Here is a 25,583-nt window from a genome sequence, read left to right as displayed (position 1 = left end):
AAGAAAACACCAAAGAGAATCTAAAAGGGGTAATGAATGTTATAGTTTCCATTATTTTGATTTGTGTTAGCGACCCATTCTAAAAACAATATCTGTAACTGAATGAATGAAGAATATCTGAAGCTTCGAAACGACAATGAAATTTATAAATTGAAGTGGTCAATGGTTTCTTCTACACCACAATCACATATTGGGCTTTCAATAGAATGCCTTTGAAGAGCATACTAAGAAGAAGATTGCAACGAACATGATCAGTCCTAAGTCAATTTGAAATACAACAGATTTTCCTAGGAAGATTGAAACCTAGAACTTTCTCTGAAGGATCAACAATTAGACTTTCATTGAAGACAAAACAAGAACTCCATTCCGAACGTCAAATGTCCTTGTTACTTTCAATAGATTGAAGGAAGGTATTAATCCATAAAAGTTTGCGTGACTTTAATATGGCAGTTCTAGTATGTGAGAGGTGAGATACAATTAGAAATAAGTTCAGGTAGAATGGAAATTTTTCCCAAGATTTGTTGACTGAGACTTGTCTAAGATTATGAGGTCAAAATATATCTGATAGCATTGGGAACCAATGCAAAGGTGTGAATCTGATAGTTCCTTTGACAATTCACAAAGAAACGTTAAGCTGTGCCTCAATTTTATGAACATGAGCACTATTGAACCAGTGGTGAACAGAACAACATTATCTTATATCATAAAAAACCAAGGCCAGAGCTGCTATACGAAGAGTGCTGGCATAAGCACCCCATAAAGATCCAGCTAATTTTTGAAGGATATTATTCCTTGACTTCAATTTCAATCGCAAATTTTCTGAGTGGACCTTCAAATTCAAAGAGAAATCAAGTTTAACTAAAGATATTTGGAAGTTTAATTATGATTCAAGACAGAATTATTGAATGTACCTTTCATTTTTTTATATTTTAGTAAATCCAATACTGTAATATTATAATTATAATAATAATTCAAGACTAAATTACCTAATGAAAGTTACTTTTGATTTTTTAAATTTGTCTTGATCATTTAAATGAAAACAGAAAGCTTCTGCTTTGTTTGGTTAGAGCCTAAATTCCACTCAAGAAAATAAATTTGCATTAGTTTTGAATCTTCATTTGAAGTATTTTCAATAAGTGCGAAATCCGAATGAAGAAGCACAAGCGCAATATCATTGGCAAAGATGAATTTCTCAGATAAGGTAACAGGGATGTTACACAAGTATGAACTGAAAAGTAATGAAGACAAAACCGAACCCCGCGGAAGTCCATTACTCTACGTTCAAAACTACTACTTTTGTCATCAACAAAAGCACAAAGTCTTCTACCAGATAACATACAGGGTGGCCATTCGAAAACGAAACAGACGAGATTACAGACGAAATAAAGTTTTTCGATAGAAATGCTCGGACAGGTCGATTTCTGTTTCGAGGGGGACAACTTAAGATGTAGGTTACGGACGCATAGCGCTTCAACCCTTGCTACTACAACCCTCACCCCCAAATTTTGAATAGGGAAGATGGGGTGAGTGATACCTCATTTGAAAGGTATTTTTATACTGATTTCAGCACAGTAATTGTTTTTTCATTTTATGCATTAGTTCTCGAAATATTCTTAACTAACTATTGGAAAATGAAGTAGTGTTTTCATAGCACTTGTAGTGTTTTGTGAAAAATCGACATTTTGAGCTTCAAAACAACCATGACTGTGGCTTCCTTCCTAACTAACTAACGCATGAATATTTCGAGAACTAATAAATAAAATGAAAAAACCATTACTGTGCTGAAATCAGTATAAAAATACCTTTAAATTGAGGTATCACTCACCCCATCTTCCCTATTCAAAAATTGGGGGTGGGGGTTGTAGCAGCAAGGGTTGAAGCGCTATGCGTCCATAACCTACATCTTAAGTTGTCCCCCTCGAAACAGAAATCGACCGGTCCGAACATTTCTATCGAAAAACTTTATTTCGTCTGTAATCTCGTCTGTTTCGTTTTCAAATGGCCACCCTGTATGTGATAGCATTGGGAACCAGTGCAAAGGTGTAAATCTGATAGTTCCACTGACAATTCACAGAGAAACGTTAAGCTGTGCCTCAATTTTATGAACATGAGCACTATTGAACCAGTGGTGAACAGAACAACATTATCTAGTAGCAGAAAAAACCAAGACCAAAGCTGCTATACGAAGAGTGCTGGCATAAGCATCCCATAAAGATCCAGCTAATTTTTGAAGGATATTATTCCTTGACTTCAATTTCAATCGCAAATTTTCTGAGTGGACCTTCAAATTCAAAGAAAAATCAAGTTTAACTCAAGATATTTGGAAGTTTAATTATGATTTAAGACAGAATGATTGAATGTACCTTTCATTTTTTTATATTTTAGGAAATCCAATACTTTAATATTATAATTATAATAATGATTCAAGACTGAATTACCTAATGAAAGTTACTTTTGATTTTTTATATTTGTCTTGATCATTTAAATGATGGAAACAGAAAACTTCTGCTTTGTTTGGATTAGAGCCTAAATACCACTCAAGAAAATAAATTTGCATAAGTTTTGAATCTTCATTTGAAGTATTTTCAATAAGTGCGAAATCAGAATGAAGAAGCTCAAGAGCAATATCATTGGCATAGATGAATTTCTCAGATAAGGTAACAGGGATGTCACACAAGTATAAACTGAAAAGTATTGAAGACAAAACCGAACCCTGCCGAAGTCCATTACTCTACGTTCAAAACTACTACTTTTGTCATCAACAAAAGCACAAAGTCTTCTGTCAGATAACATATTTTCAAACAAATGAATAATTTGTCTACAGTTCAAATGATAATGATTATTTTTTCGAGTGATCTGACGCCATATAAGTAAAGTGTGTTTTTTTAAAGCTATAGAACTTTAAATTGCAATAAAACAACGATGGATTATTCGATTGACATGAATTTTATTTATCCGCAAGATAATCTTGTGGCATTACATTTTAAATATGATTTCTGGTATATGACCGCCACGGCTGGCTCGGATGTAGTCCAATCTGGACGTCCAATTTTTGATGACTTTTTCCTACATTTGTGGCCGTATATTGACAATAACACGGCGAATGTTGTCTTTAAAATGGTCAAGGGTTTGTGAGTTACCCGCATAGACCAATGACTTTACATAGCCCCACAGAAAGTAGTCTAGCGGTGTTAAATCACAAGATCTTAGAAGCCAATTCACAGGTCCAAAACGTGAAATAAGGCGGTCACCAAACGTGCCTTTCAATAAATCGATTGTGGCCCGAGCTGTGTGACATGTTGCGCCGTCTTGTTGGAACCACAGCTCCTGGACATCATGGTTGTACAATTCAGGAATAAAAAAGTTAGTAATCATGGCTCTATACCGATCACCATTGACTGTAACGTTATGGCAATCATCGTTTTTGAAGAAGTACGGACCAATGATTCTACCAGCCCATAAAACGCACCAAACAGTCAGTTTTTCTGGATGTAACGGTGTTTCGACATACACTTGAGGATTAGCTTCACTCCAAATGCGGCAGTTTTGTTTGTTGACGTAGCCATTCAATCAGAAGTACGCTTCATCGCTAAACAAAATAAAATGGACGTAGTGCGCGATACGTATTCCGCACAGAACCATTATTTTCGAAATAAAATTGCACTATTTGCAAGCATTGTTCAGGCGTGAGTCTATTCATGATGAATTGCCAAACCAAACTGAGAAAAAATCACTTGACAGCTGTTAAATCGGTCGCCATATTGAACAGTAATGCCAACTTAAAATTATATACCTCCAAAAAAAACACCCGTTATGATATTTTTCTTGTTTAATGTGGTGTAAACATTGAAAGCACAGAAATGCTTCAGTGGATTGTGAACTGTCTCTTTTGTAACTGCTTGTTTGTTTATGTATAATCTAAATAAAATCCATATTTCCAATCTATTTTCTCTATTTCAAAAAAAATCGATCCAATCGCGAAGGACCAGAAAACGAATATCAACTGGACAATACCCTCATTCTCAACATCGATAAGTGTTACCGGCAATATCTCTCACGTCGTAACTTTCCACTATCGAACGCACATTCACAACATCGTAAATAAAAAATTCTCTACCCAACGGGGGAATTCTTCGACAGCTAGGCCAAGTTAGAGATAACACCATCCCGATTCGCTGTACAATGAGGATAAACTTCGGGAAAGGAAAGTTTTCTATTTACATGCTGAGTTTTGGGGGGTGTAAGTCCTGTCTCGTGCAAGAAGTTGCGAACAACTTTAAATCTAAGCTTCACCAGGTCTGAGGGTTTGCAGGTCTAGAGTCGACATAGTTTTGGAATTCCGCCTGATCAAATAAATGGAATATAATCGTTCGATTTCGTTCTTGGAAGTTTCTGCTGTAAATATGAGTTTACTTTGAAAGAAAGACGGAAAATTGAGGAATCTTCATTGCCGGTTCAGCCGAATTACCACCACAATCTAAAGATAATGCACCAAACTTATATGGTCTTATGATTATATGATGATTAATATAAAATACGAATGAATAAATTCATCTGTCTACTTGATGAAAGTATCAAATTATCAAATTTGAAATTCACATTAAAATCCTTCTTTTTCTTCCTCCTTCATTTTAGTCAAGTTCAACCCAAAGAGAGAATTGAATTATTGAATATTGTAATTATAATCTACAGATTATGATTTGAATATTTGTTTCACAGAAGCAGTTCAGTCAATATTTGTTTTTCACAGGAAAGTTTTGGAGGAGTTCTGATTTCTTCAATGTTTTATTTTTGTTTAGGGTGCTGAATCTGAATCTGAGGTTTGTCAGCAAAATTTTGTGACTGAACATTAAAAAAAAAGCAAAAAAAACTTTTGGTGGTTTTTACATATAAGCCGGAAATATCATTTTTTTTCAATGACCTTTTCAGACAAGAACAAAGTGAATAAAATTTCCTAATAATTCCTTTTATTCAGGTTTTTTGTCTGATAAACCGTTCTGGCTCGAACGATACTAGTAGAAAATTGGTCCATTTTATCTGTCTTTACAAAAACCCACTTTTTCCATTTCAAAACTTCAATTTATTATTTAATTATGAATGCGGCATGTCTCCGACTCAATAATTTCTTCCTCTAATACAATCCAGAATATCCAGATGGTTTGAAACTATAAAGTTTGAAAAACGCATTTTCAAAATCACTCTTTTGAATTTAGTTCATTTTTTCGAATTGATTTCAATTGATATATTGAGGAATTATATAATAGAGTACTTAAATTCAATTTTTTGTAGAGGAAGGTCATTCATGCAAAATTGATATTCTCAGAGTTAATATACAAAAAACACCAAAAAATTCCTAATACTAGGAAAAACGCAAAAAAAAAGAAATATTCCACGAAATTTTGGTGGCAAACCTCAGATTCGGATTCAGCACCCCAAAAATATATGAAATCGAAAGGAAAGAAAACTACCCCAGAACTTTCCCGGTGAAAAACACATATTTACTGGACTATTTATTATTATTATTAGAAGTCGGCACAAAAAGTTGCAAAAGAGTTCATTAACGAAGGGAAATGGAAGAGCAAAGCGATGTCTATCTGCCAAACTTTACAGAATAGACTATTACTGAATATTGTAACAATTAGAGTTTTTCAAGTTTATAGGTACCTAAAAGAAATTTTTACAAAAATTTAACATACTCAAGACTAAATAGTATAGGAACGAGGAATAAAGGGGATAGATATATCTGAAGAACATCATCATCATCATCATAAAGCTTATCCCGTCCACTGCTGAACGAAAACGACCCTTAACTCTAGCCATCTTTTTGGGTCTTGTGCCGTCTGAATCCAGTTGCCAGCTACTCTTTTTATATCGTCTGTCCACCGACTAGGAGGTCGTCCTCTACTTCTATATGCCTCCTGTTTAGGTCTCCACTCCACAAGTCTCTTCGTCCACCTTCCATCACTCATTCTCGCCACCTGTCCAGTCCAGCTCCACTTGTGCTCTAAGATAGCTTCAACTGCGTCTCTTACTCCTGTTCGGTTCCTTATGGTTTAGTTAGGTATCCTATCTCTGAAGAACAGTTTTTAAAAAATATAACGACCCACATAATGAGATTTGTACTCGGATTTCTACAAGCTTAATACCTTTTAAGACTAAGCTTAACGAACTGGGAGATATCTTTCGAACTTTTCCTTTTGTTAGAACACGATTCCAAATTTAGATAGAAGCTAAGATTCGAAAAAGTGTTCTGTGAATTAAAAACAAGGAAATAACATCGTGGCATTATGAAAATCTTTCAATTCCGGAAAATGTTGCTCCTCGAGCGGTATATGAACCCTCAACCTTCTCTCTGGTTCCTCGTGTGCCATTGGGACTTCCAACTTCCTCGGTAGCTCATATAGTAGAGCATCAAACTAGAGATTCAGAGGATGTAGGTTCGAATCCCGCTCGACGACATACTTTTTTTGGAATTGAAAAATTATCTGCATGTCATGATGTTCTTTCCTTGTGAAAGCTTAGATCCAAAATAGGGAATTTAGCAAAAATTACATTATTAAATCGGGAGTTCGTCTTTTTTCCTGACAATAATTGAATAGTTTGTTTTCCAATCAATGCTTAAAACATAATATTGTCCTCATAGGAAAATCAACGACATATCCGATGAACATCCTAGCATTCACATCAAATCCAATAACCTCCAGTCGAGTATTCAACCTTCGATCCATCATGATACCCCCAATAAACCAACAAATCCCATTCCCGTGGCCCTTGGAACCATCGCTCCACTCCCAAATAACTCTACCCCATTTAAAATCGACGACCCTTGTTCACTCCGAGCCGATAGAGCGCTCCGAAGAACTACAACAGTAAGGTATAAGGGTTGATTGGACGCATCAAAGTCAATTGGGCAAATTGAACGACCCAATAAAACTCTAAGAAATTCAGTTGACTCTAATGGTAGATTCTTGAGCTTTAGTTTACAGCCAGACTTAATTAGCGGAGGCTTTCTTATTCTTTTTGCCCCCGGATTCGGTTTGACATGAGGACGCTTCCTCTGTGTTGTGTTTCCACTCCCTGAACGGAGAAAATAGAGGGAGTTCTCGTTACTTTGTTTGGGTATTATCTCATGAACTGAGTTTGATGCGCGTTCCGTAATGTTATTGCTACAGGGAGATGGCTGGTGTTAGGGATTGTGAAGAGGGGTTTTATTTTTCGCTTGTGGGAATTGAAGGTATATGTGGTATTTCGTTGGATTTGAGATTAATTTTTTTCGCGTTTGTTTCATGTTTCGTTTCGACAAAATATGCTTGATTTTCGAAATTTAAACAGTTGGATTAGTTGTTGATAAAGGATTAAGTTGAATATACTGGGTTATCCACGGCGTGGTCTGGATTTCACTGTACCCTTTAAATGACATATTTCCAACAGAAATGTCATCTGAGGCGTCATATGTTAAGTTGAAATTCATCCATTATATGTATCGTTTACTTACTGCTTACCCACAACCTTAACTCCAACGAGTTACGAGACAAACTGTATAATCGCAAACCTTGATTTGACCTAACCTAACCTAAGTTACGAGAAAACCTGTGTAATCTACAATTTTGATTTTAGCGTCTCTTACAGCTTGCTATGGCATATTTTACATCTGGATTCACATATCCATCTCTATGAGTTTCATTTGACACAAGAATTAAGGCCGGCTGACCATAGAATGCGTAGAAAATAGAATGATAGGGTGATTGATCAACAACCTTCGGATGATGATTTTTTTATTGCAATGAAGCACAGTCAGTGGCTAAATGACCAAGCATAATTGTGTATATTTAACTCCTCAGATACCATTACATTCACAAGAACTGACTATATGGTGTGCAATTTGGTCTGGAGGGCTGATTGGCCCGTACTTTTTGTAAAATGAAGAAGATGTCACTCAAACTGTCAATTTTCATCGTGGAAGCCAAATGATTACTGATTTATTCTGCCTGAAATTATTGTTATTGTAGAACTCTGTCTGATCACAGATGGCGCTTTGGTTTTCACGCCACACTACTTCAGCCTGGGCGGATTTGAAGGGGTCGTTGCACCGCAACAGGGTCACCTCTTCACGATGGTGTGAGAGAGTGTGTCTTGAGCAGAAATATCTGGTGGACTCACCAGTTGGGCTATCCAGCGATCTCTGCCCAAGACACACCCTCTAACACCTTCATGGAGAGGTGACTCTGTTGCGGTGCAATGATCCCTTCAAGTCCGCCGGGGCCAAAGTGAAAGGTTCACAGAATCTATCAGAAAAATTCCTAGCCTACTTGGAATCAGCTCAGTTGTCATGTTTGCCATAGAAAATTGATTTTCTTCAATCAATTGCACATTACGTATTGAACATTACGTACTTCAGGGAGTTTATTATAATTGGGTCCATCTTTTATATTTCCAACATTGCATAATTCAAAAATAATTTTTTTCATTATGAACACTCTTAAGAGGAAACACCTAGCTTTCTCGTGATCTACCATTATTTGCTCTGAGGAGGCACACAAATATGTGCGGTGTTGCAAAAAAGGTTAAATGATAAGTAGAAATTCAATAAGGAATATACTATAGTTTCAACTTTCACAAAAATTACATTTTTGTGGGATTTTTCAATGAATATTTTACAAATACATTTATGCTTTGTAGGGATATCGTATCATCAATTCTTTTGCGAAAACCTAACATTTTTCATTCGAGGATTGAAGTGGAATTTTAAGCTTCAGACTTAACATAAGATGAAGAAGAAGATATTATGATAAAACCCCAAAGAAAACGAAGATCAGTAGGAAGAAATATCTCTAATTCATTTTTAAACTGAGCAGTCACGTTGGGGTGTTGCAAAGCACCCTTACATACCTCCTTCATAATAATTCACCCCATTCGAAATGAGAACCACATACAAAGTTAATACAGATTGATGTGCACCAGCTCCGTAGACGGACGCACACTCTGTGCAGACCGTTTGGCTAAGTGAATTACCACCAGAGCATTAGCCACAGCTGATTTATGGTCGGACAGATCTAGCGCCCTCAGTTCACGTCGATCTACGAATCGAGCTGGCTAATTTATGTTCAGACGTTGGTCGTCAGAATGCCAGATTGGCTCTCTGATTTGTTTTGTAGGAGAAAGGCTCGGTTTCCACTGACGGTTCAAGATTTCTAGCCTCGGGGCTAGAGACAGATGAGATGAGAAGAATCTGGAGATATGGCCGGAGTTGAATGGGCTGGGAAGCTGGGGAAGATTGCTGTGAGGGGGTGGATGTTCCTTTTTTATAAGCTTCTGTTCTTCGAATCAAAAGGTCCATCATTTTGTCACAATATAAGACTTCAAAACGAGCAAGAATTTCAAAATATTATAACTATGATCAGAGTCCAAGCGTATTCAATATTGTGAGTGATGAATGTAACATGACAATTTTTTGTGTGTGGAATCTTTACTATCTTATCACGTAAATGAAATCATTTAACCAGCAAAAAATTATTCTTGTTTGGGAGAATACAAATGTATTCGAAGTTAAACAGTTTTCAGTGGATAAAGAGAGTTGTAATATTGAGAATATTCCGTGGAAAATGTCAGGACATCCAATTTCTCAAGAAGCTTTATCGAACCACCAGATTGCGCAACGTTTAAACATTCCAAGGACTTCAATAAGGCGCATAGTGGCCCTCTCCTGGAAACCAGCAGCATTGCCCCCGGAGACCGATTCCTGGTCGACCCAGTGTAACATTTACAAGGGAAGACCATCATATAGCAAATTTCACTCGAAGGAATCGAACGGTATCTGTAACAGCCCTTCGAAGGCCCTACAGACGGGTAGCTCAACCAAGTATAAGTATACGATTGTATTCCTCAAATTTAAGGTCAAAAAGAGCTTCAAGAGTACAATGGGCAAAACAGGATTGTCTTTCACTACAATGGCGCAACGTACTTTTTTTAAAAAGGCACGATTCGATTAACAAAGTGATAGTCGACGAGTAAGAGTTTGAAGAGGTCCAGGCAGACTAGAGCGACTCAATCTCGCCCAGGAAGTTGTGCCTTTCCGCGACGAATCAAGAATGAGCTGAGAAGAAGGTTTGGTCACCGTATCCCTCTTATTATCGTTGAACGAACAATGACTGATGCCATCTACGTCGAAAACATAACTGAACCAATCATTGCTCCTCTGCGCAACGAATTTGGAGATGAGTTCATTCATTAAAGTCATAATTCCCCACCACACTGCACACGAAGGTTTCAAAACATTCTTCAGGAAAACAATATCCAGGGAATGAACTGGCCAGCAAACTCATCAGGCATGAATCCAGTTGAGCAACTATGGGATTACTCAGGGAGAGCAATATCCAATCTCTAAAACCCACCTACAACTTTTCAGTAATTGAGTTTAGCCCTCCAGGAAAAATATAATGATATGCCTGAAATTTTATTGATGACTTGATTCGTGGGATGCCTAGGCTGGCCCCCTAGGGGGGCGCGGAGGAGTAGGTCAAGACTTTTGTCGATGTGTGTATAGTATCTCCAAAGTCACTTGAACTAGTCCATAGAAACGCTTGGCCAGATGTCCCTTTGAAGTGGATACCGGCGTTTATTTGAAAGTATTTTTAGGCTATACATTCACTGGTATCAAAGGAATTTCTGGAAACTTGGACAACCCTTGTATAATCGAAATATTCTGGCTTCTTCCAAGTGACTTTGGATATACTATACATGTATAGTTATATACACACATCGTCAAAAGTCTAGGCCCCCTAGGTTTCTTAAGAAATACACAATCTATGTTCTGGAAATGAGATGAATATTCTCCTCTATTGCAACTGCAATATTTTTGATAGAAAATCTTTGTTTGTTACTCTTTGTTTATGCAGGATTAAACAAAGTAGGAACCATGAGAAAAAATCTAAATTTGTCAATTAATTATTTTTGCTTAATTTCAGTTATTACACAACTGAATCCCAATTCGATAGTCTTTATTACCACATCTTCTTTCAATCAACTGCCCAATTCGTTCTTTCAATAGAATGAATAATTGTATAATAGAATATGAGTGCCTCGGTAGTCCGTTGGACTGAAGAATCGACTGGGTTACTGTAATTATTGTTGTTTTTGTTGTTGTTATTGTTGATGTTATTTTTTATATCTCATTTTATATATTGTTGATACTGCTTAAGCCCAGGATACTGGAAAACAATGAAAACAGGTTTTTCTCTACATTTTCCTGTGAATACTATGAATTTTAGTGCTAACTTAAAACATAAAAAAAAACAAAACCTCTGAATATCTAAAGGCGTCCAGCCAAAATATTATTATTATTGTAGGTAAATCATGTATAGATAGGAACTACTAAAATATCAAACAACAAATGATGTAAACCATTATAACATGTACATATTAAAATATAATAAAGACTATAAAAGTAAAAAAAAGTAAAGTAAGGTGCTGAAGGTACCGGTTTCGAATCCTTGCTAGGTCAAGGATGTTGTACATTTCAGGTGATGGTTAATGAATGTGAAAGAGTCTGGTAGGCAATGAAATGCTCGTTTTGTTGATGATTCAGAAAGCCAAGCATATAAAAAAGGAAGCTGAAAAAAATTGAATATTTTCTACGCTCTAGTGATACTATAACTGAGTAGGTACACTCTCTTCTGGGATTTTCATCTTAAAAAACCCAAATTAAAATTCACTCGATAAATCCAACTGCTCCATATTCATCTTATAAATCGGCCTTAAGCCCCCCGCCCAATTTCTTCTCCAACACCCTACTCCCCCTCCCCTTTCACTTAGTGTGGCCTAATTGAACAGCTGTTCAGATGGCGGACACGTAGCATAACACGTGGAACATAAAAAGCGCCCGAAAAGCCCTCTGCGCGAATTTGCATAAAACCTAAATCGCGGGACCTTTCGAGGAAATTTATCTTTCGATGGAAATGAGAGAATTCACGTGCGCTTTTTTAATACCCCCCACATCGGACTGAGCGAATTAGGGATGAAGTGTTGCGAAAATGTTGAAGAGTGACAACAGAATTAGCTGAGTTGATTCTCCGTGTGTGTTTGCGTGGGTGCTCGGTTGTTCTGGTGGAAAAAAAAAAGTTTAGTATGATTCGATTAAGGGAGACGAGCTACGGTTATGGGTTTATCGCGTTTTGGTGGATTTTTTTTTTGGTTTTGTTCCGTCCCTGGATTCTTTTACATTTGGAAGTTTTAATATTGGCACACTGTGTTAGAGGAAGTGGCTCCCTGCCAAATTGGCTGAATTTTCGATATGTTATAGTCCAAGTTCTTCCAAACAAAAAGTTCAATAGGAACAAGTTTTTCTTTGAGCTAGTTTTGACGCTAGAGGCCCCTGAAAATCCCCATTTGTCCTCCATTGTTAAACAATACAAAACGTTATCCTGGACGATCATCACTATTAGAAGTAATCAAGATGTGAACAGTAATTAATGCGAGATTAAAAGGACTGACCTTTGGCAACATTACTTAGTGTTTTCCGAATCTACAGAAGGGCCCAGGTGTTAATTTTGTTGCCCTTTCTGCAAGTTCTTCGGCTTTTTTGTTTCCTTCAATACCACAATGCCCCATAACACATAATGGAGTTTCTTGACATGGTATTAGGCACTCCCATGTCAGTAGAGACCCCTGGCCATATGATTCCAGTGATCTCAGCGTAGCCTGGCTGTTCGTAGTGATGTAAATACGTATCTCTTCGAATTTTCTCTTGAGACACCGTTAGGTGCAAGTATAGACAGCTAGTGTCTCGGTTTTCAACATAGAGGGCCCAATTGCAATAAAACAACGATGGATTATTCGATTGACATGAATTTTATTTATCCGCAAGATATTCTTGTGGCATTATACTTCAAATATGATTTCTGGTATATGACCGCCACAACTGGCTCGGATGTAGTCCAATCTGGACGTCCAATTTTCGATGACTTTTTCCAACATTTGTGGCCGTATATCGGCAATAACACGGCGAATATTGTCTTCCAAATGGTCAAGGGTTTGTGGCTTATCCGCATAGACCAATGACTTCACATGGCCCCACAGAAAGTCTAGCGGTGTTAAATCACAAGATCTTGGAGGAAAATTCACAGGTTCAAAACGTGTAATTTGGCGGTCACCAAACATGTCTTTCAATAAATCGATTGTGGCACGAGCTGTATGACATGTTGCGTCGTCTTGTTGGAACCACAGTTCCTGGACATCATGGTTGTTCAACTCAGAAATGAAAAAAATAGTAATCATGGCTCTATACCGATCACCATTGACTGTAACGTATTGGCCATCATCGTTTTTGAAGAAGTACGGACCAATGATTCCGCCAGCTCATAAACCGCACCAATCAGTCAGTTTTTCTGGATGTAACGGTGTTTCGACATATACTTCACTGCAAATGTGGCAGTTTTGTTTGTTGACGTAATCATTCAACCAGAAGTGCACTTCATCGCTAAACAAAATTCGCTTATGAAAATCGGGAACAACGGCAATCTCATTTTGGGCCCATTCGACGAAGCTACGCCTTACTTGATGATCGTTTGGCTTCAATTCTTGCACGAGTTGGATTTTGTGAGCACGCAAACCAAGATCCTTCCGCAAAATCTTTCATAAAGTGGATGGACACAGATCCAATTCCTGTGCTTGATGACGGATAGACTCATTCGGGTTTTCCTCTCTCTACAGCAGCAATAGCTTCTTCTGGACCCACCGTACAGCGTCTCTGGGGATGCGAGTTATCGATAAAAATAAACGTGGTGCGAAAACGTTCCATGGTTAATCAAATTGACTGCTCTGATGGACGATTTTGTCGACGATAAAATGGACATAGTGCGCGAAACGTATTCCGCACAGAACCATTATTTTCGAAATGTAATTGCACTATTTGCAAGCGTTGTTTAGACATGAGTCCATTCCAGATGAATTGCCAAACCAAACTGAGAATAAATCACTTGACAGCTGTTAAATCGATCGCCATCTTGAACAGTAATGCCAACTTAAAGTTATAAACCTCGAAAAAAACACCCTATACTTATGTCCCTCTGGTATACGTCGGTATACCATATGGAGGACTTTCGTCCAAGCGATTTATGAGATAATTGCACGACCATCAAAAACCATTTCAAAGGTTACTTTGAAGTCGAAGATACTTGGCATTACATCCGAGGGTTTTGACTAGAGGTTTAAATCTAATTGATTCAATATCCCCATATGTCGAATCTAGTTCCCCAGACGGAGATTCCGATCCCGAGATATTCTCATTTCTTTCAGTTACATTACCACACATGTAAGATTAGGTGAGGCACATTTCCACCTCAATAACTACCTAAAAAGAATTGGGTTATCAAAACTGTCGAATACACATTCTTAGAGGGAGGAAGAAGAAACTCCTGATCATCAGGTCATCGAGTGCTTCGTTATTGCAAGTTTTGCAAGCAAATGCAAAAAAATCTACTGATGAGAAACTTGTAGAAGTAAGGAAGTAACCTTCTGCAAACTTTCCTAGATGTGGAGCTATAAAAACAAGTGAACCTGGAGGTGAGCTGTTTATGATGCAGTGATGACAACAGTTTTGATATGGGCCACGCAAAACCTTACAGTGCAATTTGAGTCTTTAGGTATTTTCAATTAAAATTGACAGTTCTAGAACGTCAGATGGCTAGTACTCGAGCAGGCCACCTTCATACTTCTATTCAGTAACTCCAAACCCTATCGTTGAGTTGTCCACATCAAGCCAGACCACTTCAAACGTAACTTCCCCATAAAGTCCACCGATAAAACGTATCAACCACCTTTGGCCTGACGCATCCGAAAAAAACATCGAGATTCGCCGAGATCAAAGAGACGCTGATGAAACAAAAACGGGCGTCATATAAACAAAATGCAGAGAGGCAAATTCACATCACCAAGCGCATGCTTGTCCGTTCTCGGCTTTCCCAACCTATCCAATCTGCAGTCGCTTTTCGTTCCTCCGCTGTCGAACTTCGGTCAGCTGGCTGGAAAAACCGCGAAAGTTTTCCCGATCCGTCGCGCGAATTCTGTGTTCTTGAAGTTACGCGTTCTCTGATTGACAATCGGGACTTCTGTGGATTCTGGGGATTAGGAAATATGGATGTTTGATGGGGGTGAGATTTGTGTGAGTGAATTTGAATTTTGAGTGAGTTTCCTGGAGTTATAACTGTTTGAACTTGGTATTATTATTGTGGGTTGTAGGAAGTGTTTGGATGAAAATGTGGATAGTGCTAGGACTATTGGTGGGATTCACCTGCATAGCGGTGATGAGGACTCAAGCAACAGAGAGAGAAGGTAAATATTATGTTCGACAATAATTTTTTTTTACTCGAGAACTAGAAGCTATTAAGATATCAATTCAAATCCAAATAAAACGTAGATATTTTTCTCGAAAAAAAATATTATGTGGAAATTAACGTTTTATTAATGGTTTTTTTTTTCTGCAGTTGCACAATAGATTTCAGTATGGTGTATGAAGAACATTTCCTTTTGAATTGAAATATTCTGTAGTTTTTTTTACTTGAAGGAACGTTGGAACATAAATATTCACGAATTCACTAATATAGAATTTATTACAAATTATAAATAGAAATTATTTCAAATTGGATATTGATAATGCTCAATATAATTCTATAATAACTATAAATGAGACTAAATATTCCTTCACGATAATTCGATATAATTTGTGTATTTTATTTTTCCCTGTTATTTAGTTCAATCACTCACAATTGTTTTTGTTATTGAATTTAACATTTTTCGATGGCCCTTTTGAGAGGTATTCGTTTATCTTTTGTTTTATATCTGCTACTGAGCGCACTTTTTTTTAGAAATGTAGGGTTCGTTCATTTCAAGAAATATTGAAGAAGAAATACATCATAACCAAATTTGGGGCATAGTTCCGAGAATAATCATCATCGATCAAAATAATATAATCGATTTTCGAATCATATTTTTTATGAATCTGAAAAATAAAAAAAAATCTATTGGATTTCCACAGTTTTTTTCGTTATGATGAACGACAAAAAGCTTGTATCTTTTGAAATTGGATAATTAAAGGTCATTCATCATTTAAATTTTTTTTTTATTGTTGAATTTTAACCGAATAATCCATATTATATAACCATAGAGAGTTCTAACAATAGAGAGTTCTGCTGTTTTTTGTTTCGACCAATAATGATATTTTTTGGGTATATTCATCATTTATTCATTTTATTACACTGAAGGCGCATTGCGTAGAATATTCTATGAAGAATACAAGGATGGCCAATTCTAAAAAGAATTGAAGGTTTTTACATAAATGTGCAGTTTACCGGAACAACCATTCATAGACGTTCATACCTGAAATTTTTGTAGCCTAACTCTGATCTAAAGGAGTTTTTTAAGCGTTACGAAATTTACAAAAACAAAAAATTACTGATCAAACTCTGAGAAATATCTACCGAAGGGTCCCAACACCGATTGGAGTTTGACCCTACTACCAAACATATTACTTCATACATGGATTGTTAATGTCGTAAGGTCACATTAGAAAAAGTTAACTTTTGTTTGGAGCATTTCATTACCTTCCATTCTGCCTAGAAACTTTTATTCGAATACTTCAACAATTTTGACGTACTTTCGGCTACATGAAGTCCTTTTTCTTGGACTACAGTTTTCCATACGAATTGAAAAAAGGATTCTGTGAGAACTGCTCTCCACTAAGCTAAACTATGCTGTATTAGATGTTGAATCAAAATTAGTTTGATTTGAAAGTTGGTATTTAAAAAAAAAATAGTGAATTTCTCATCTGAATTTGCGTATGACAAAATAATTTTGAAAACTGGCCAAATTCCTTCTTTATTTTCAAAAAAAGTTTTGGTTAGACTGCATTTACTAGTTGTTCTCAGCATATTTTGATTTGAAAGGGGAAAGAAGCATGGAAGGCAAGTAAAGAATTCAATATATTTTTAAAATTTCAGTAGAATGGGCATTCATAAATTATGTTCGAAATGATCTCCATCATTCCTCATATAAGCACGTGATCTCTTTCTTACTTCTTCAGTTGTTATTTTCCGCCTGAAATTTACTTTCAATCTTCTCCCTGCTTCGTTTATTCTAACGGTGTTAGATCAGGACTTCTCGCTGGCCACGAAAATAATCCAAAATTCCAATCGAATTTGGTCGACGTAAAAATAATCGACAAGAAATGAAATAAGGTGGGAAATCTTTTAAAAATCAAACGAACTTAAATATCTCGAAAACTATTGAGTTTTGGTTGACACTAAATATCTATGATTCGAACGACAGCAAATGAATCATACTAACATGTTTTGCAAGGTTCGATTGTGCACGCTTCGGTCCATGTTACGCTATGGGAATTTTCGAAGACACGGTAATTAGTCAGTTGATCGTGTACCATCGGTCGGAGCGCGGATGCGCGGATCTAGAGAGAATCTTATGGGAGATTTTCAATAGTTGTTGAGACTTCAGCAAGGATACGTACCTAAGATTTAGATTTCAGTCATTATTGATTTAATTTGAGATTTGGAATCTAATTTATCGGCGAGAATTGTATCGGGATTCTCGCACCTACCGTGGAATTGGAACAACAGAAACCTTTCTTGGAATTGAAAGATATCAAGAAGTACTTCCTTGAGATACAGAATTTGGAATAGTACGTATGTTAAAGCACTTCAGTTCCTGAATCTGAAAGAATACCTGCGTAATACCTGACATTATCACACCAACTTCGTTGAATGGTGATTGGAGTACTATAGCTTCCTGATAAGATCTAGGGTTCAGAAGGCTGAAAATAATTTACAGAAGAGGTTCCATCCTAATAGGAGAATAACTCATTTAAAACCGACTTAAGTTAAGTTTTTATTTCATTATTTGTTTGGAGTGAAAAGGATCGATCTTTGTTTATTTTAATTTTATTAAATTTGTAAAAACCTGGGTAGGAGTTTTGTTGCCAAATAAGCCAAACCATCCCTAGAAATTAGTCTTTAGCGTCTCATGGGCACTTGTAACGTTACAACGTCTAATTTAGAAATACCCAGTATAGAAGAATATGATGATTAGTTACTGTCTTATTTTAGTCAATTCCTGAAGACACCCCTCAACGAATCCTATCAGTGGAAGCCAACCGGTCCAAACTCACGCGTTCGATATATCGAGACGTGAACTTCACGTCAAAATGTTTCGGTAGATCCGAGAATTGGGATCAGGCAGGGTCAGAGACATAATCTATGATCGGGTGACATAACCTAGATCCGCGTCGGGACCCAGGGGACTAACCTGAAGTTCGGGGCCTTCGGAATGCTGAGATTGCGATCTGCAAACTAGCTCCTATATCTGGATTTAATAGAGTTTCTGGGAGTTATGATCACCTCATTGACGTTGAGTAATGACATATGCGTACCCGGAAATGATATATGACATTTCCGTCGGTTATTATTTCGATATGATTGAAGTTAGTGAATATGTATAGATATTGTTATATTAATTTGCGATTTATCCATAATAAAGGGTGTTTTTTTAGAGCTAGAGAACTTTAAATTGCAATAAAACAACGATGGATTATTCGATTGACATAAATTTTATTTATCCGCAAGATAATCTTATGGCATTACATTTTAAATATGATTTCTGGCATATGACCGCCACGGCTGGCTCGGATGTAGTTCAATCTGGACGTCGAATTTTCGATGACTTTTTCCAACATTTGTGGCCGTATATCGGCAAAAACGCGGCGAATATTGTCTTCCAAATGGTCAAGGGTTTGTGGCTTATCCGCATAGACCAATGACTTTATATAGCCCCACAGAAAGTAGTCTAGCGGTGTTAAATCACAAGATCTTGGAAGCCAATTCACAGGTCCAAAGCGTGAAATTAGGCGGTCACCAAACGTGTCTTTCAAGAAATCGATTGTGGCACGAGCTGTGTGACATGTTGCGTTGTCTTGTTGGAACCAGAGCTCCTGGACATCATGGTTGTTCAATTCAGGAATGAAAAAGTTAGTAATCATGGCTCTATACCGATCATCATTGACTGTAACATTCTGGCCATCATCGTTTTTGAAGAAGTACGGACCTATGATTCCACCAGCCCATAAAGCGGACGAAACAGTCAGTTTTTCTGAATGTAACGGTGTGTCGACATACACTCGGGGATTAGCTTCACTCCAAATTCGGCAGTTTCTTTTGGATATGTAGCCATTCAACCAGTAGTGCGCTTCGTCGCTGAACAAAATAAAATGGACGTAGTGCGCGATACGTATTCCGCACAGAACCATTATTTTCGAAATAAATTTACACTATTTGCAAGCGTTGTTCAGGCGTGGGTCTATTCATGATGAATTGCCAAACCAAACTGAGAACAAATCACTTGACAGCTGTTGAATCGGTTTGCCATTTTGAACAGTAATGCGAACATAAAGTTATATACCTCGAAAAAAACATCCGTTATTACTCTTTGAAGATATCTGTGTTAACAAATGAAAATTTTGGAAATACGTGAAACTGCAGTATGCTAAAAACAGAGAAATAGATCCTCGAATAAAAAATCATCATAACCAATTGTAAACCCGCAGCCATTCCATTGATATTCAAGGCGAGATCTGCCGAGTTAAAATGTGATGAACATTTCCATCGTTCCAAAGAAGATTCCATTCCAGTCTCCATCCAAAACTCCCGAACGGTCCTGAGGCCCTACAGAATGGCATGCATTTGTACAGATGTAAAGCATATTCGAGGCACGTTTGGTATGAGCAGAGAGATCCTTTTAGTCCTCGGTGTTGTCTGCATGGCAGCTAAATTAAGGGATTCTGCACAGTGTATCTTTGAAAGAAACACATTGTTGCTTCATTACGAAGCAGATTCTTGGATCTATTCCATCACTGTTTCTGGCGAATATGCGGGGGAGTACTTTTGTCTCGTATGATGTCTGTCATTAGGTGATATAAAGAAAAATTATATAGGTTTATTTTCCTGTGATAAGAATCACCTCTTGTTATCATCATTATTTCTTCTTTGAGGATAAAATGTGAAATAGACATTAAAATAAATTGTCGAGAACTTGTCCACAAAAGGACTGACTTCTTTTATCCTTTGGAATGATTTGTATGAATTAGGGGAGAATTCAGAATTCTGGAATGAGTTTTCAAGTCTGGGATATTCTGGTCCGTCCTTGAACGAATGTTTTCGGTTTCCATTTACTGCCCGAACGAATCTACAATCCAAGCAACACAACAAAATTGATAATTCCGTAATTCTTCACTTTGCATCGATGATTAATCCTAAAAAGAATACCGTAATTTATTAGCGTAAAATTGGCTGGATTTTTGACATGCCATCCAAGTCGTTCCTAAGAAATAGATCAATAGGTAGAAGTTTTTCTATAGGTAAGTTTTGACGCTAGAAGCCTCTGTAAATTTTCATTTGTTCTTTTTTCTCCGTTGTTAAACAATACACAACGTTATCCTGGTTCGGTAATTATACTATTCTGAGTAATCACGGTCATTAATATGAAATACTTTTAAAAGCATTGTTTTTGTTGTTGTTTCATTTTGTCGATAATACATCGTGTTCCAGCTACTTTCAATTTTCTAACTTCATCTATTCAAAAATGATTAGGTAGGTACAAATTGCCTTAGCGATCTGAAATCAAAAAATGATCATGAATCATAATCTACACTTCATTTAGTCGAACCGTTTACTGTAGAGAAAAAAGTATTCGATCAAGTTAACTGTAGAACAGCTGAACTGTTGAACCGATGTTCAATTGAACCAGTAGTTCAATCGATCCAGTAGTTCAATTTAACCTGTAGTTCATATGAGGAGATAGTTGTATCGAACCGCTATTTCAATTGAATCAATAGTTGGAAGTTATTGTAATGAGTTAACCAAGTAAAATCCCTATCGGTGGTCGAACATAGAATGCAAATTAACGTTATTAATTGCGCTAGCCACTTTAAATTGGGCGGTGAGACAAAACTAATAATTCGATGCCGAATTGATGACTGCCTCACGATGAAGCGGTCATTTCATGAAATTAATGTTTGGCTTTGTACTAACCGCGCGTCGCGCACCAATTTTGAAATGTATAACATGTGGCACTGGAATGGGAGGCACTTAATCCACAAAACATGCATCCAGTGCCTTTCGCGTCAATCGTGAATTAATTAAGCAAAGTAATTGTCGTCAAAATGGGAATAACTTCCTGACCATTCATTATTGAGTGGATGTTTGGTTAGAGTTGACGTTTGGATGGACCTGTGTCAGGATATATTAGGTTAGGTTTGTCGAAACCGAAGGGCTTTGTTGAATGAGAAGAATGTGCTCGGTTTTGCGTTAATTTCTGTATATGCCTTTGTGTATTTCGATTATTTTCGTGATTGAAGAACAGACCAAAGAGAAACCGCCATACATCGAATGTATACTGTTTAAATAAGTAAATCATGCCTGAGATTTGTTTAATTGGGATGTTTTTGTCTTTTATGGTGATTTTCATTTCGTTTTGAATTTTTCTTATGTTTCTTCCCAAAATGTTCACCGAAATTTGAAGGTGCTTTAAAAATGTGCTCCGCAGAATATTGAAAGAATAGCTGAGATAAAACAACAATTAGGCCAAGATCGACAGGGAATCGACTAACAGCAGCAATACTCCCAGTTGGTCTTATGCCACGTACATGGTTTCGATTATAAACATCACAATATATCCCAGCAGATCAAATTTTTCTCCAGATTCACTATTCACGATGACCCCAAAGTGTTTTTAATTTTGCGAACAGTCACTGCAAAATTTTCACCATTTTTGTAATGAATTTCATTAATTTCACAGCATTGTTGAAGTATGAATCATTCCATTTTTAGTGAAAGGAAGTTTTGACTTGTCAAAAATCGAAAGATGACAGGTGTCACTTTGAAGCTTTTCTATAGGCTAGTTTTGATGGTACAGGCTCCTGAACACTTTCATTTGATCTTTGCTATTGTTGAGCAATACAAAAAGTTATCCTGGATGGGTAATTATCACTATTCTGGGTAATTACGAGGTGAAAATCATTACTATGATATACGAGTACTATTAAAAGAATCTTTTCTTTGGTGTTGTTACAATATTTGGTCGGTAATACAGTATATTCCAGCTACTTCAAAGGTGACAATACGGGCTATGAAACCTTATTTTAGAAAGCCTTTTGCATTGCAAGGATTCTATGAATTTTCACTTCGCATTTTTCAATTCTTAATGTTAGTAGCCACTGTCGTCGTTGAAGAAGAACAAATATGTTTTTGGTGCATCGCAATGAAAATGAAATGTGAAAAATCGCAAGGAAATTTGGTGCAACAAGCTCTAGAGTTGAACATTTTTCGATGATTTTATTTTTTATGAAATAGTTATTATTCAATTATTCCAAAATGAACTATTGAATTATTGCACATTTGAATATTTATCGAGCAGATCATGCTCAATTGATTCTGTTGGTAAAATCAAATCAAAATTTCATTTGGATTATATCCATAGGACTCGCGATAAAATGTATAAAAATTAACAAAAAGTTTCGAATCAAACGTTAGGGTCATAGGGACTATGAAAATAATTTGAAATGTAAAACTAACCAATAAAATAATAATTCTGATATGAATGTTGTTATACTGATTATCGATTTATATAAATGTTGGCCGTCTATTAAAGTAATAGCCATGTAATGGCGATTATAGGAATTTCCGATTTCCATATTGCCAATAGTTTTAAATAAATTGACAATATTGCATTCAAATCGATGGCGCATTTAATAATTTAATTGTTTGAGATGCAATAATGTACGGATATGGTGAATTCTGTTATTCATGAAAAAAATTCGAATGCTTTTAGCCTATTGATGGAAAATAGGTGAAGAAACAGTCGAAAACTTTCTCAAGGAAATGAATCAAATTTTTGGTGTCATAGTCAAAAGAGTTTTGAACTGCGTGACATTTTGACTGTCATAAGAACACATTCATGTTGCACTTATCTTGAACACTTTCATTGAAATAACAATGGATATATTTTGAGATTGATTTTTGAAGAAACAAAAGTGAAGTTCAACTTGAGCCTTAAAATGGCGAATGCGGCGGGGCTTAACCATAGAATTTATTCAACTTAAGAATACAATTCAAAATTGAATTTATTGGATCTGATATAAGATTGTGAAACATAAATTCATACAACTGAAAAATACTACAGTGGTAATCGAGCTTTCTTCTATTACTGTATAAACGATTTCCAGGTCTTTTCTCATTCTCTCTAGTACTCTTCTATTTGTTATGAGAGCTATCCATGGTATCCTGAGTATTCTTTTATATAGCAACATTTCGAAAGCTTCTAGTTTTTTCGTGGTGACTTATGTTAGTGTTTAAGATTCTACGCCATACAGTTATACAGAACATGGCCATACGGAACATGGTTGACTAGTTATTTATTATTATTATTATTATACTTTACATGATTATTATTTGTGTCTCATATGTTCCTTGACCCTTTGTTAGAATATAGTGCGACGTTTGTCCTGATTATTATCCTATCAAGGTAGAAGAAAGACATGATAACTTGGAATACTTCAAAACCTATCCAGAATTAGGTCAAGGAAATGGTCATCTCTAAAAAATTCATCATCCTTATTCAATAGGTGTCAGTTTATATCAGCAAGAATCATTTGATCTGTAAAGAAAGCTAAATTATATAAAAATGACAGATAAAACCTCGCACTACCCGCAGAACCGACCGTAAAACTCCTTTTTCCGAAATTGCCTCCTCTTTTACGTCTTGTTCATTTAAATTTTAAACCGACACGTATGAGAATATATCTGCAGGCGAATTAATTTTACAGGCGCATAAAACCGGCCAATTGGGCGCCCCCCTCTGCCGTTTCTGGGGCGGTAAATCATAGACGTAACTACCGGGGTGGTTCGTTTACTATCGTGAATTTCACTCATTTAATTCTTGTTTTTACGTTGGGGATGGAGGCACGTAGGCTGGAAACTAAGTCGATAATGATACCAGAGACTGGAAACCTTTCAGCGCTTGCTAGACGTGGATTCATTTCGTATTCGGCCTGCCTACACTGGTCCACAAATGCGATGGGAATATTCGATTGGTTCGCTTCGGGTTAGTTGGAGGTGGCTGTGTGATTTTTTAGATGGGATAGATTTCGGTTCCTACAGTTGGATTTTCCTGGCAAGATGTTACGTTTGAGTCAGCTGGTTTTTAGATTCACCGGACTGAAAGTGATGCGACTGTATCTATTAATTGTTTTATCGAAATAGTAACACTATATGCTGTTGGATAAATAGAATTCTAGAATACGGTTGACAAAACTGGAAATTTTTTATTGTTAATAAGTTCTATTTGTGAAGATTATTTTAAATAATTGAATTTACTGAAAATTTTATATTGATGGGCGTCATGCTGAAAGAAAAACTTAGCGGAAATTACAATTATATATCTAATATTATACTTTTGATCTCCAATTTACTATGAACGTTTTAACGGCATTTGATCAAAACGGAATAAATATATTTAAAAGTGAAAAAAATCAATCAAGTCAAAAATGTGAAATAGGAGGACCTTAAGACTCTTAACTCCCTGTGTTTTATAACTCGTTAATCTCATAGGTTCTTGTGTTAATTCAAACTACGACATTGTTTCTAGATGATTTGTTTGAGGTAGAAACTAGAAACATACTTAGTGTTCCTGTAAGCGAACATGCTAGGACATCTTGTTGTCGGCGGCTACCAATCTGCAGTCTATTCGTATAAGTCATTCAAGAGTTGAGTTTTTAGGGAACTGTAAAAGCTGTAAAATAAAGTTTATATGACAGCCCACCCTATTTTCTTGACAAGAAATCGCTTCCTTAATTTTTTCGCAACTAATCATATATATTCTGTAAGCCGAATCTATTGTCGATATTATTCAATCATTTCGACTGCTATGCATAAATGCAAATCGCAACAGGCTACATTCAATACCAAAGTCAATCATTCAAACATGATGAATTGCCAAACCAAACTGAGAATAAATCACTTGACAGCTGTTAAATCGGTCGCCATCTTGAACAGTAATGCGAACTTAAAGTTATATACCTCGAAAAAAACACCCATCACGAATGATTGGTACGTGTAGTAGTTTGCAGTGTGTGGCGCCATCACACGGGTCTGCGAAGAGCTATCCCAATATATAAGTATTTATACAGCGTACCAATTACGACTGAGATCTGACACTTACAGTAAAGATCTAATCGATTGAAACTTCTCCAAAGGCTAAAACAATACGATCAGTTCAACGATAACGCCGATAAAATCCTGCAAAAATCTCCGATCCCTCTGGCAGTCTGATAAAGTGGAAACTCTGCTGTGGCGTCCCAACAAAAACTAACTCACTTTTTCCTTCCGTCCAAGATTCCCGAGGATAAAAACTTCCCCTGGAAGCTTCCTTCGTCTTAACAGCCTTCGCCGGACTGCCGATCGCAAGGAAAAACTACGGGTGCGCCAAAAAAACGTGAAACCGGCGGAGGCAGTTTCCGCATCCGATGCGAT

The 25,583-nt window shown here is 36.6% G+C and overlaps 1 protein-coding gene across 1 annotated transcript in view; it reads left to right on the top strand.

Annotated features, from left to right (window-relative positions):
* Positions 1–14,989: 14,989 nt before the first annotated feature.
* The window catches only part of LOC123671426 (neural cell adhesion molecule 2), a 412,137-nt gene continuing 401,543 nt past the window's right edge, over positions 14,990–25,583 (top strand). The window contains exon 1 of the mRNA XM_045605279.1: positions 14,990–15,327. Within this exon, the coding sequence (XP_045461235.1) occupies positions 15,246–15,327 (82 nt within the window). The 5' untranslated portion in view covers positions 14,990–15,245. The remainder of the gene's footprint in view (positions 15,328–25,583) is intronic.

This window comes from Harmonia axyridis, chromosome 1 (genome assembly GCF_914767665.1).
Source record: "Harmonia axyridis chromosome 1, icHarAxyr1.1, whole genome shotgun sequence".
Taxonomy (NCBI): Eukaryota; Metazoa; Arthropoda; class Insecta; order Coleoptera; family Coccinellidae; genus Harmonia; species Harmonia axyridis.
This window is presented reverse-complemented; position numbering and strand designations above follow the sequence as displayed.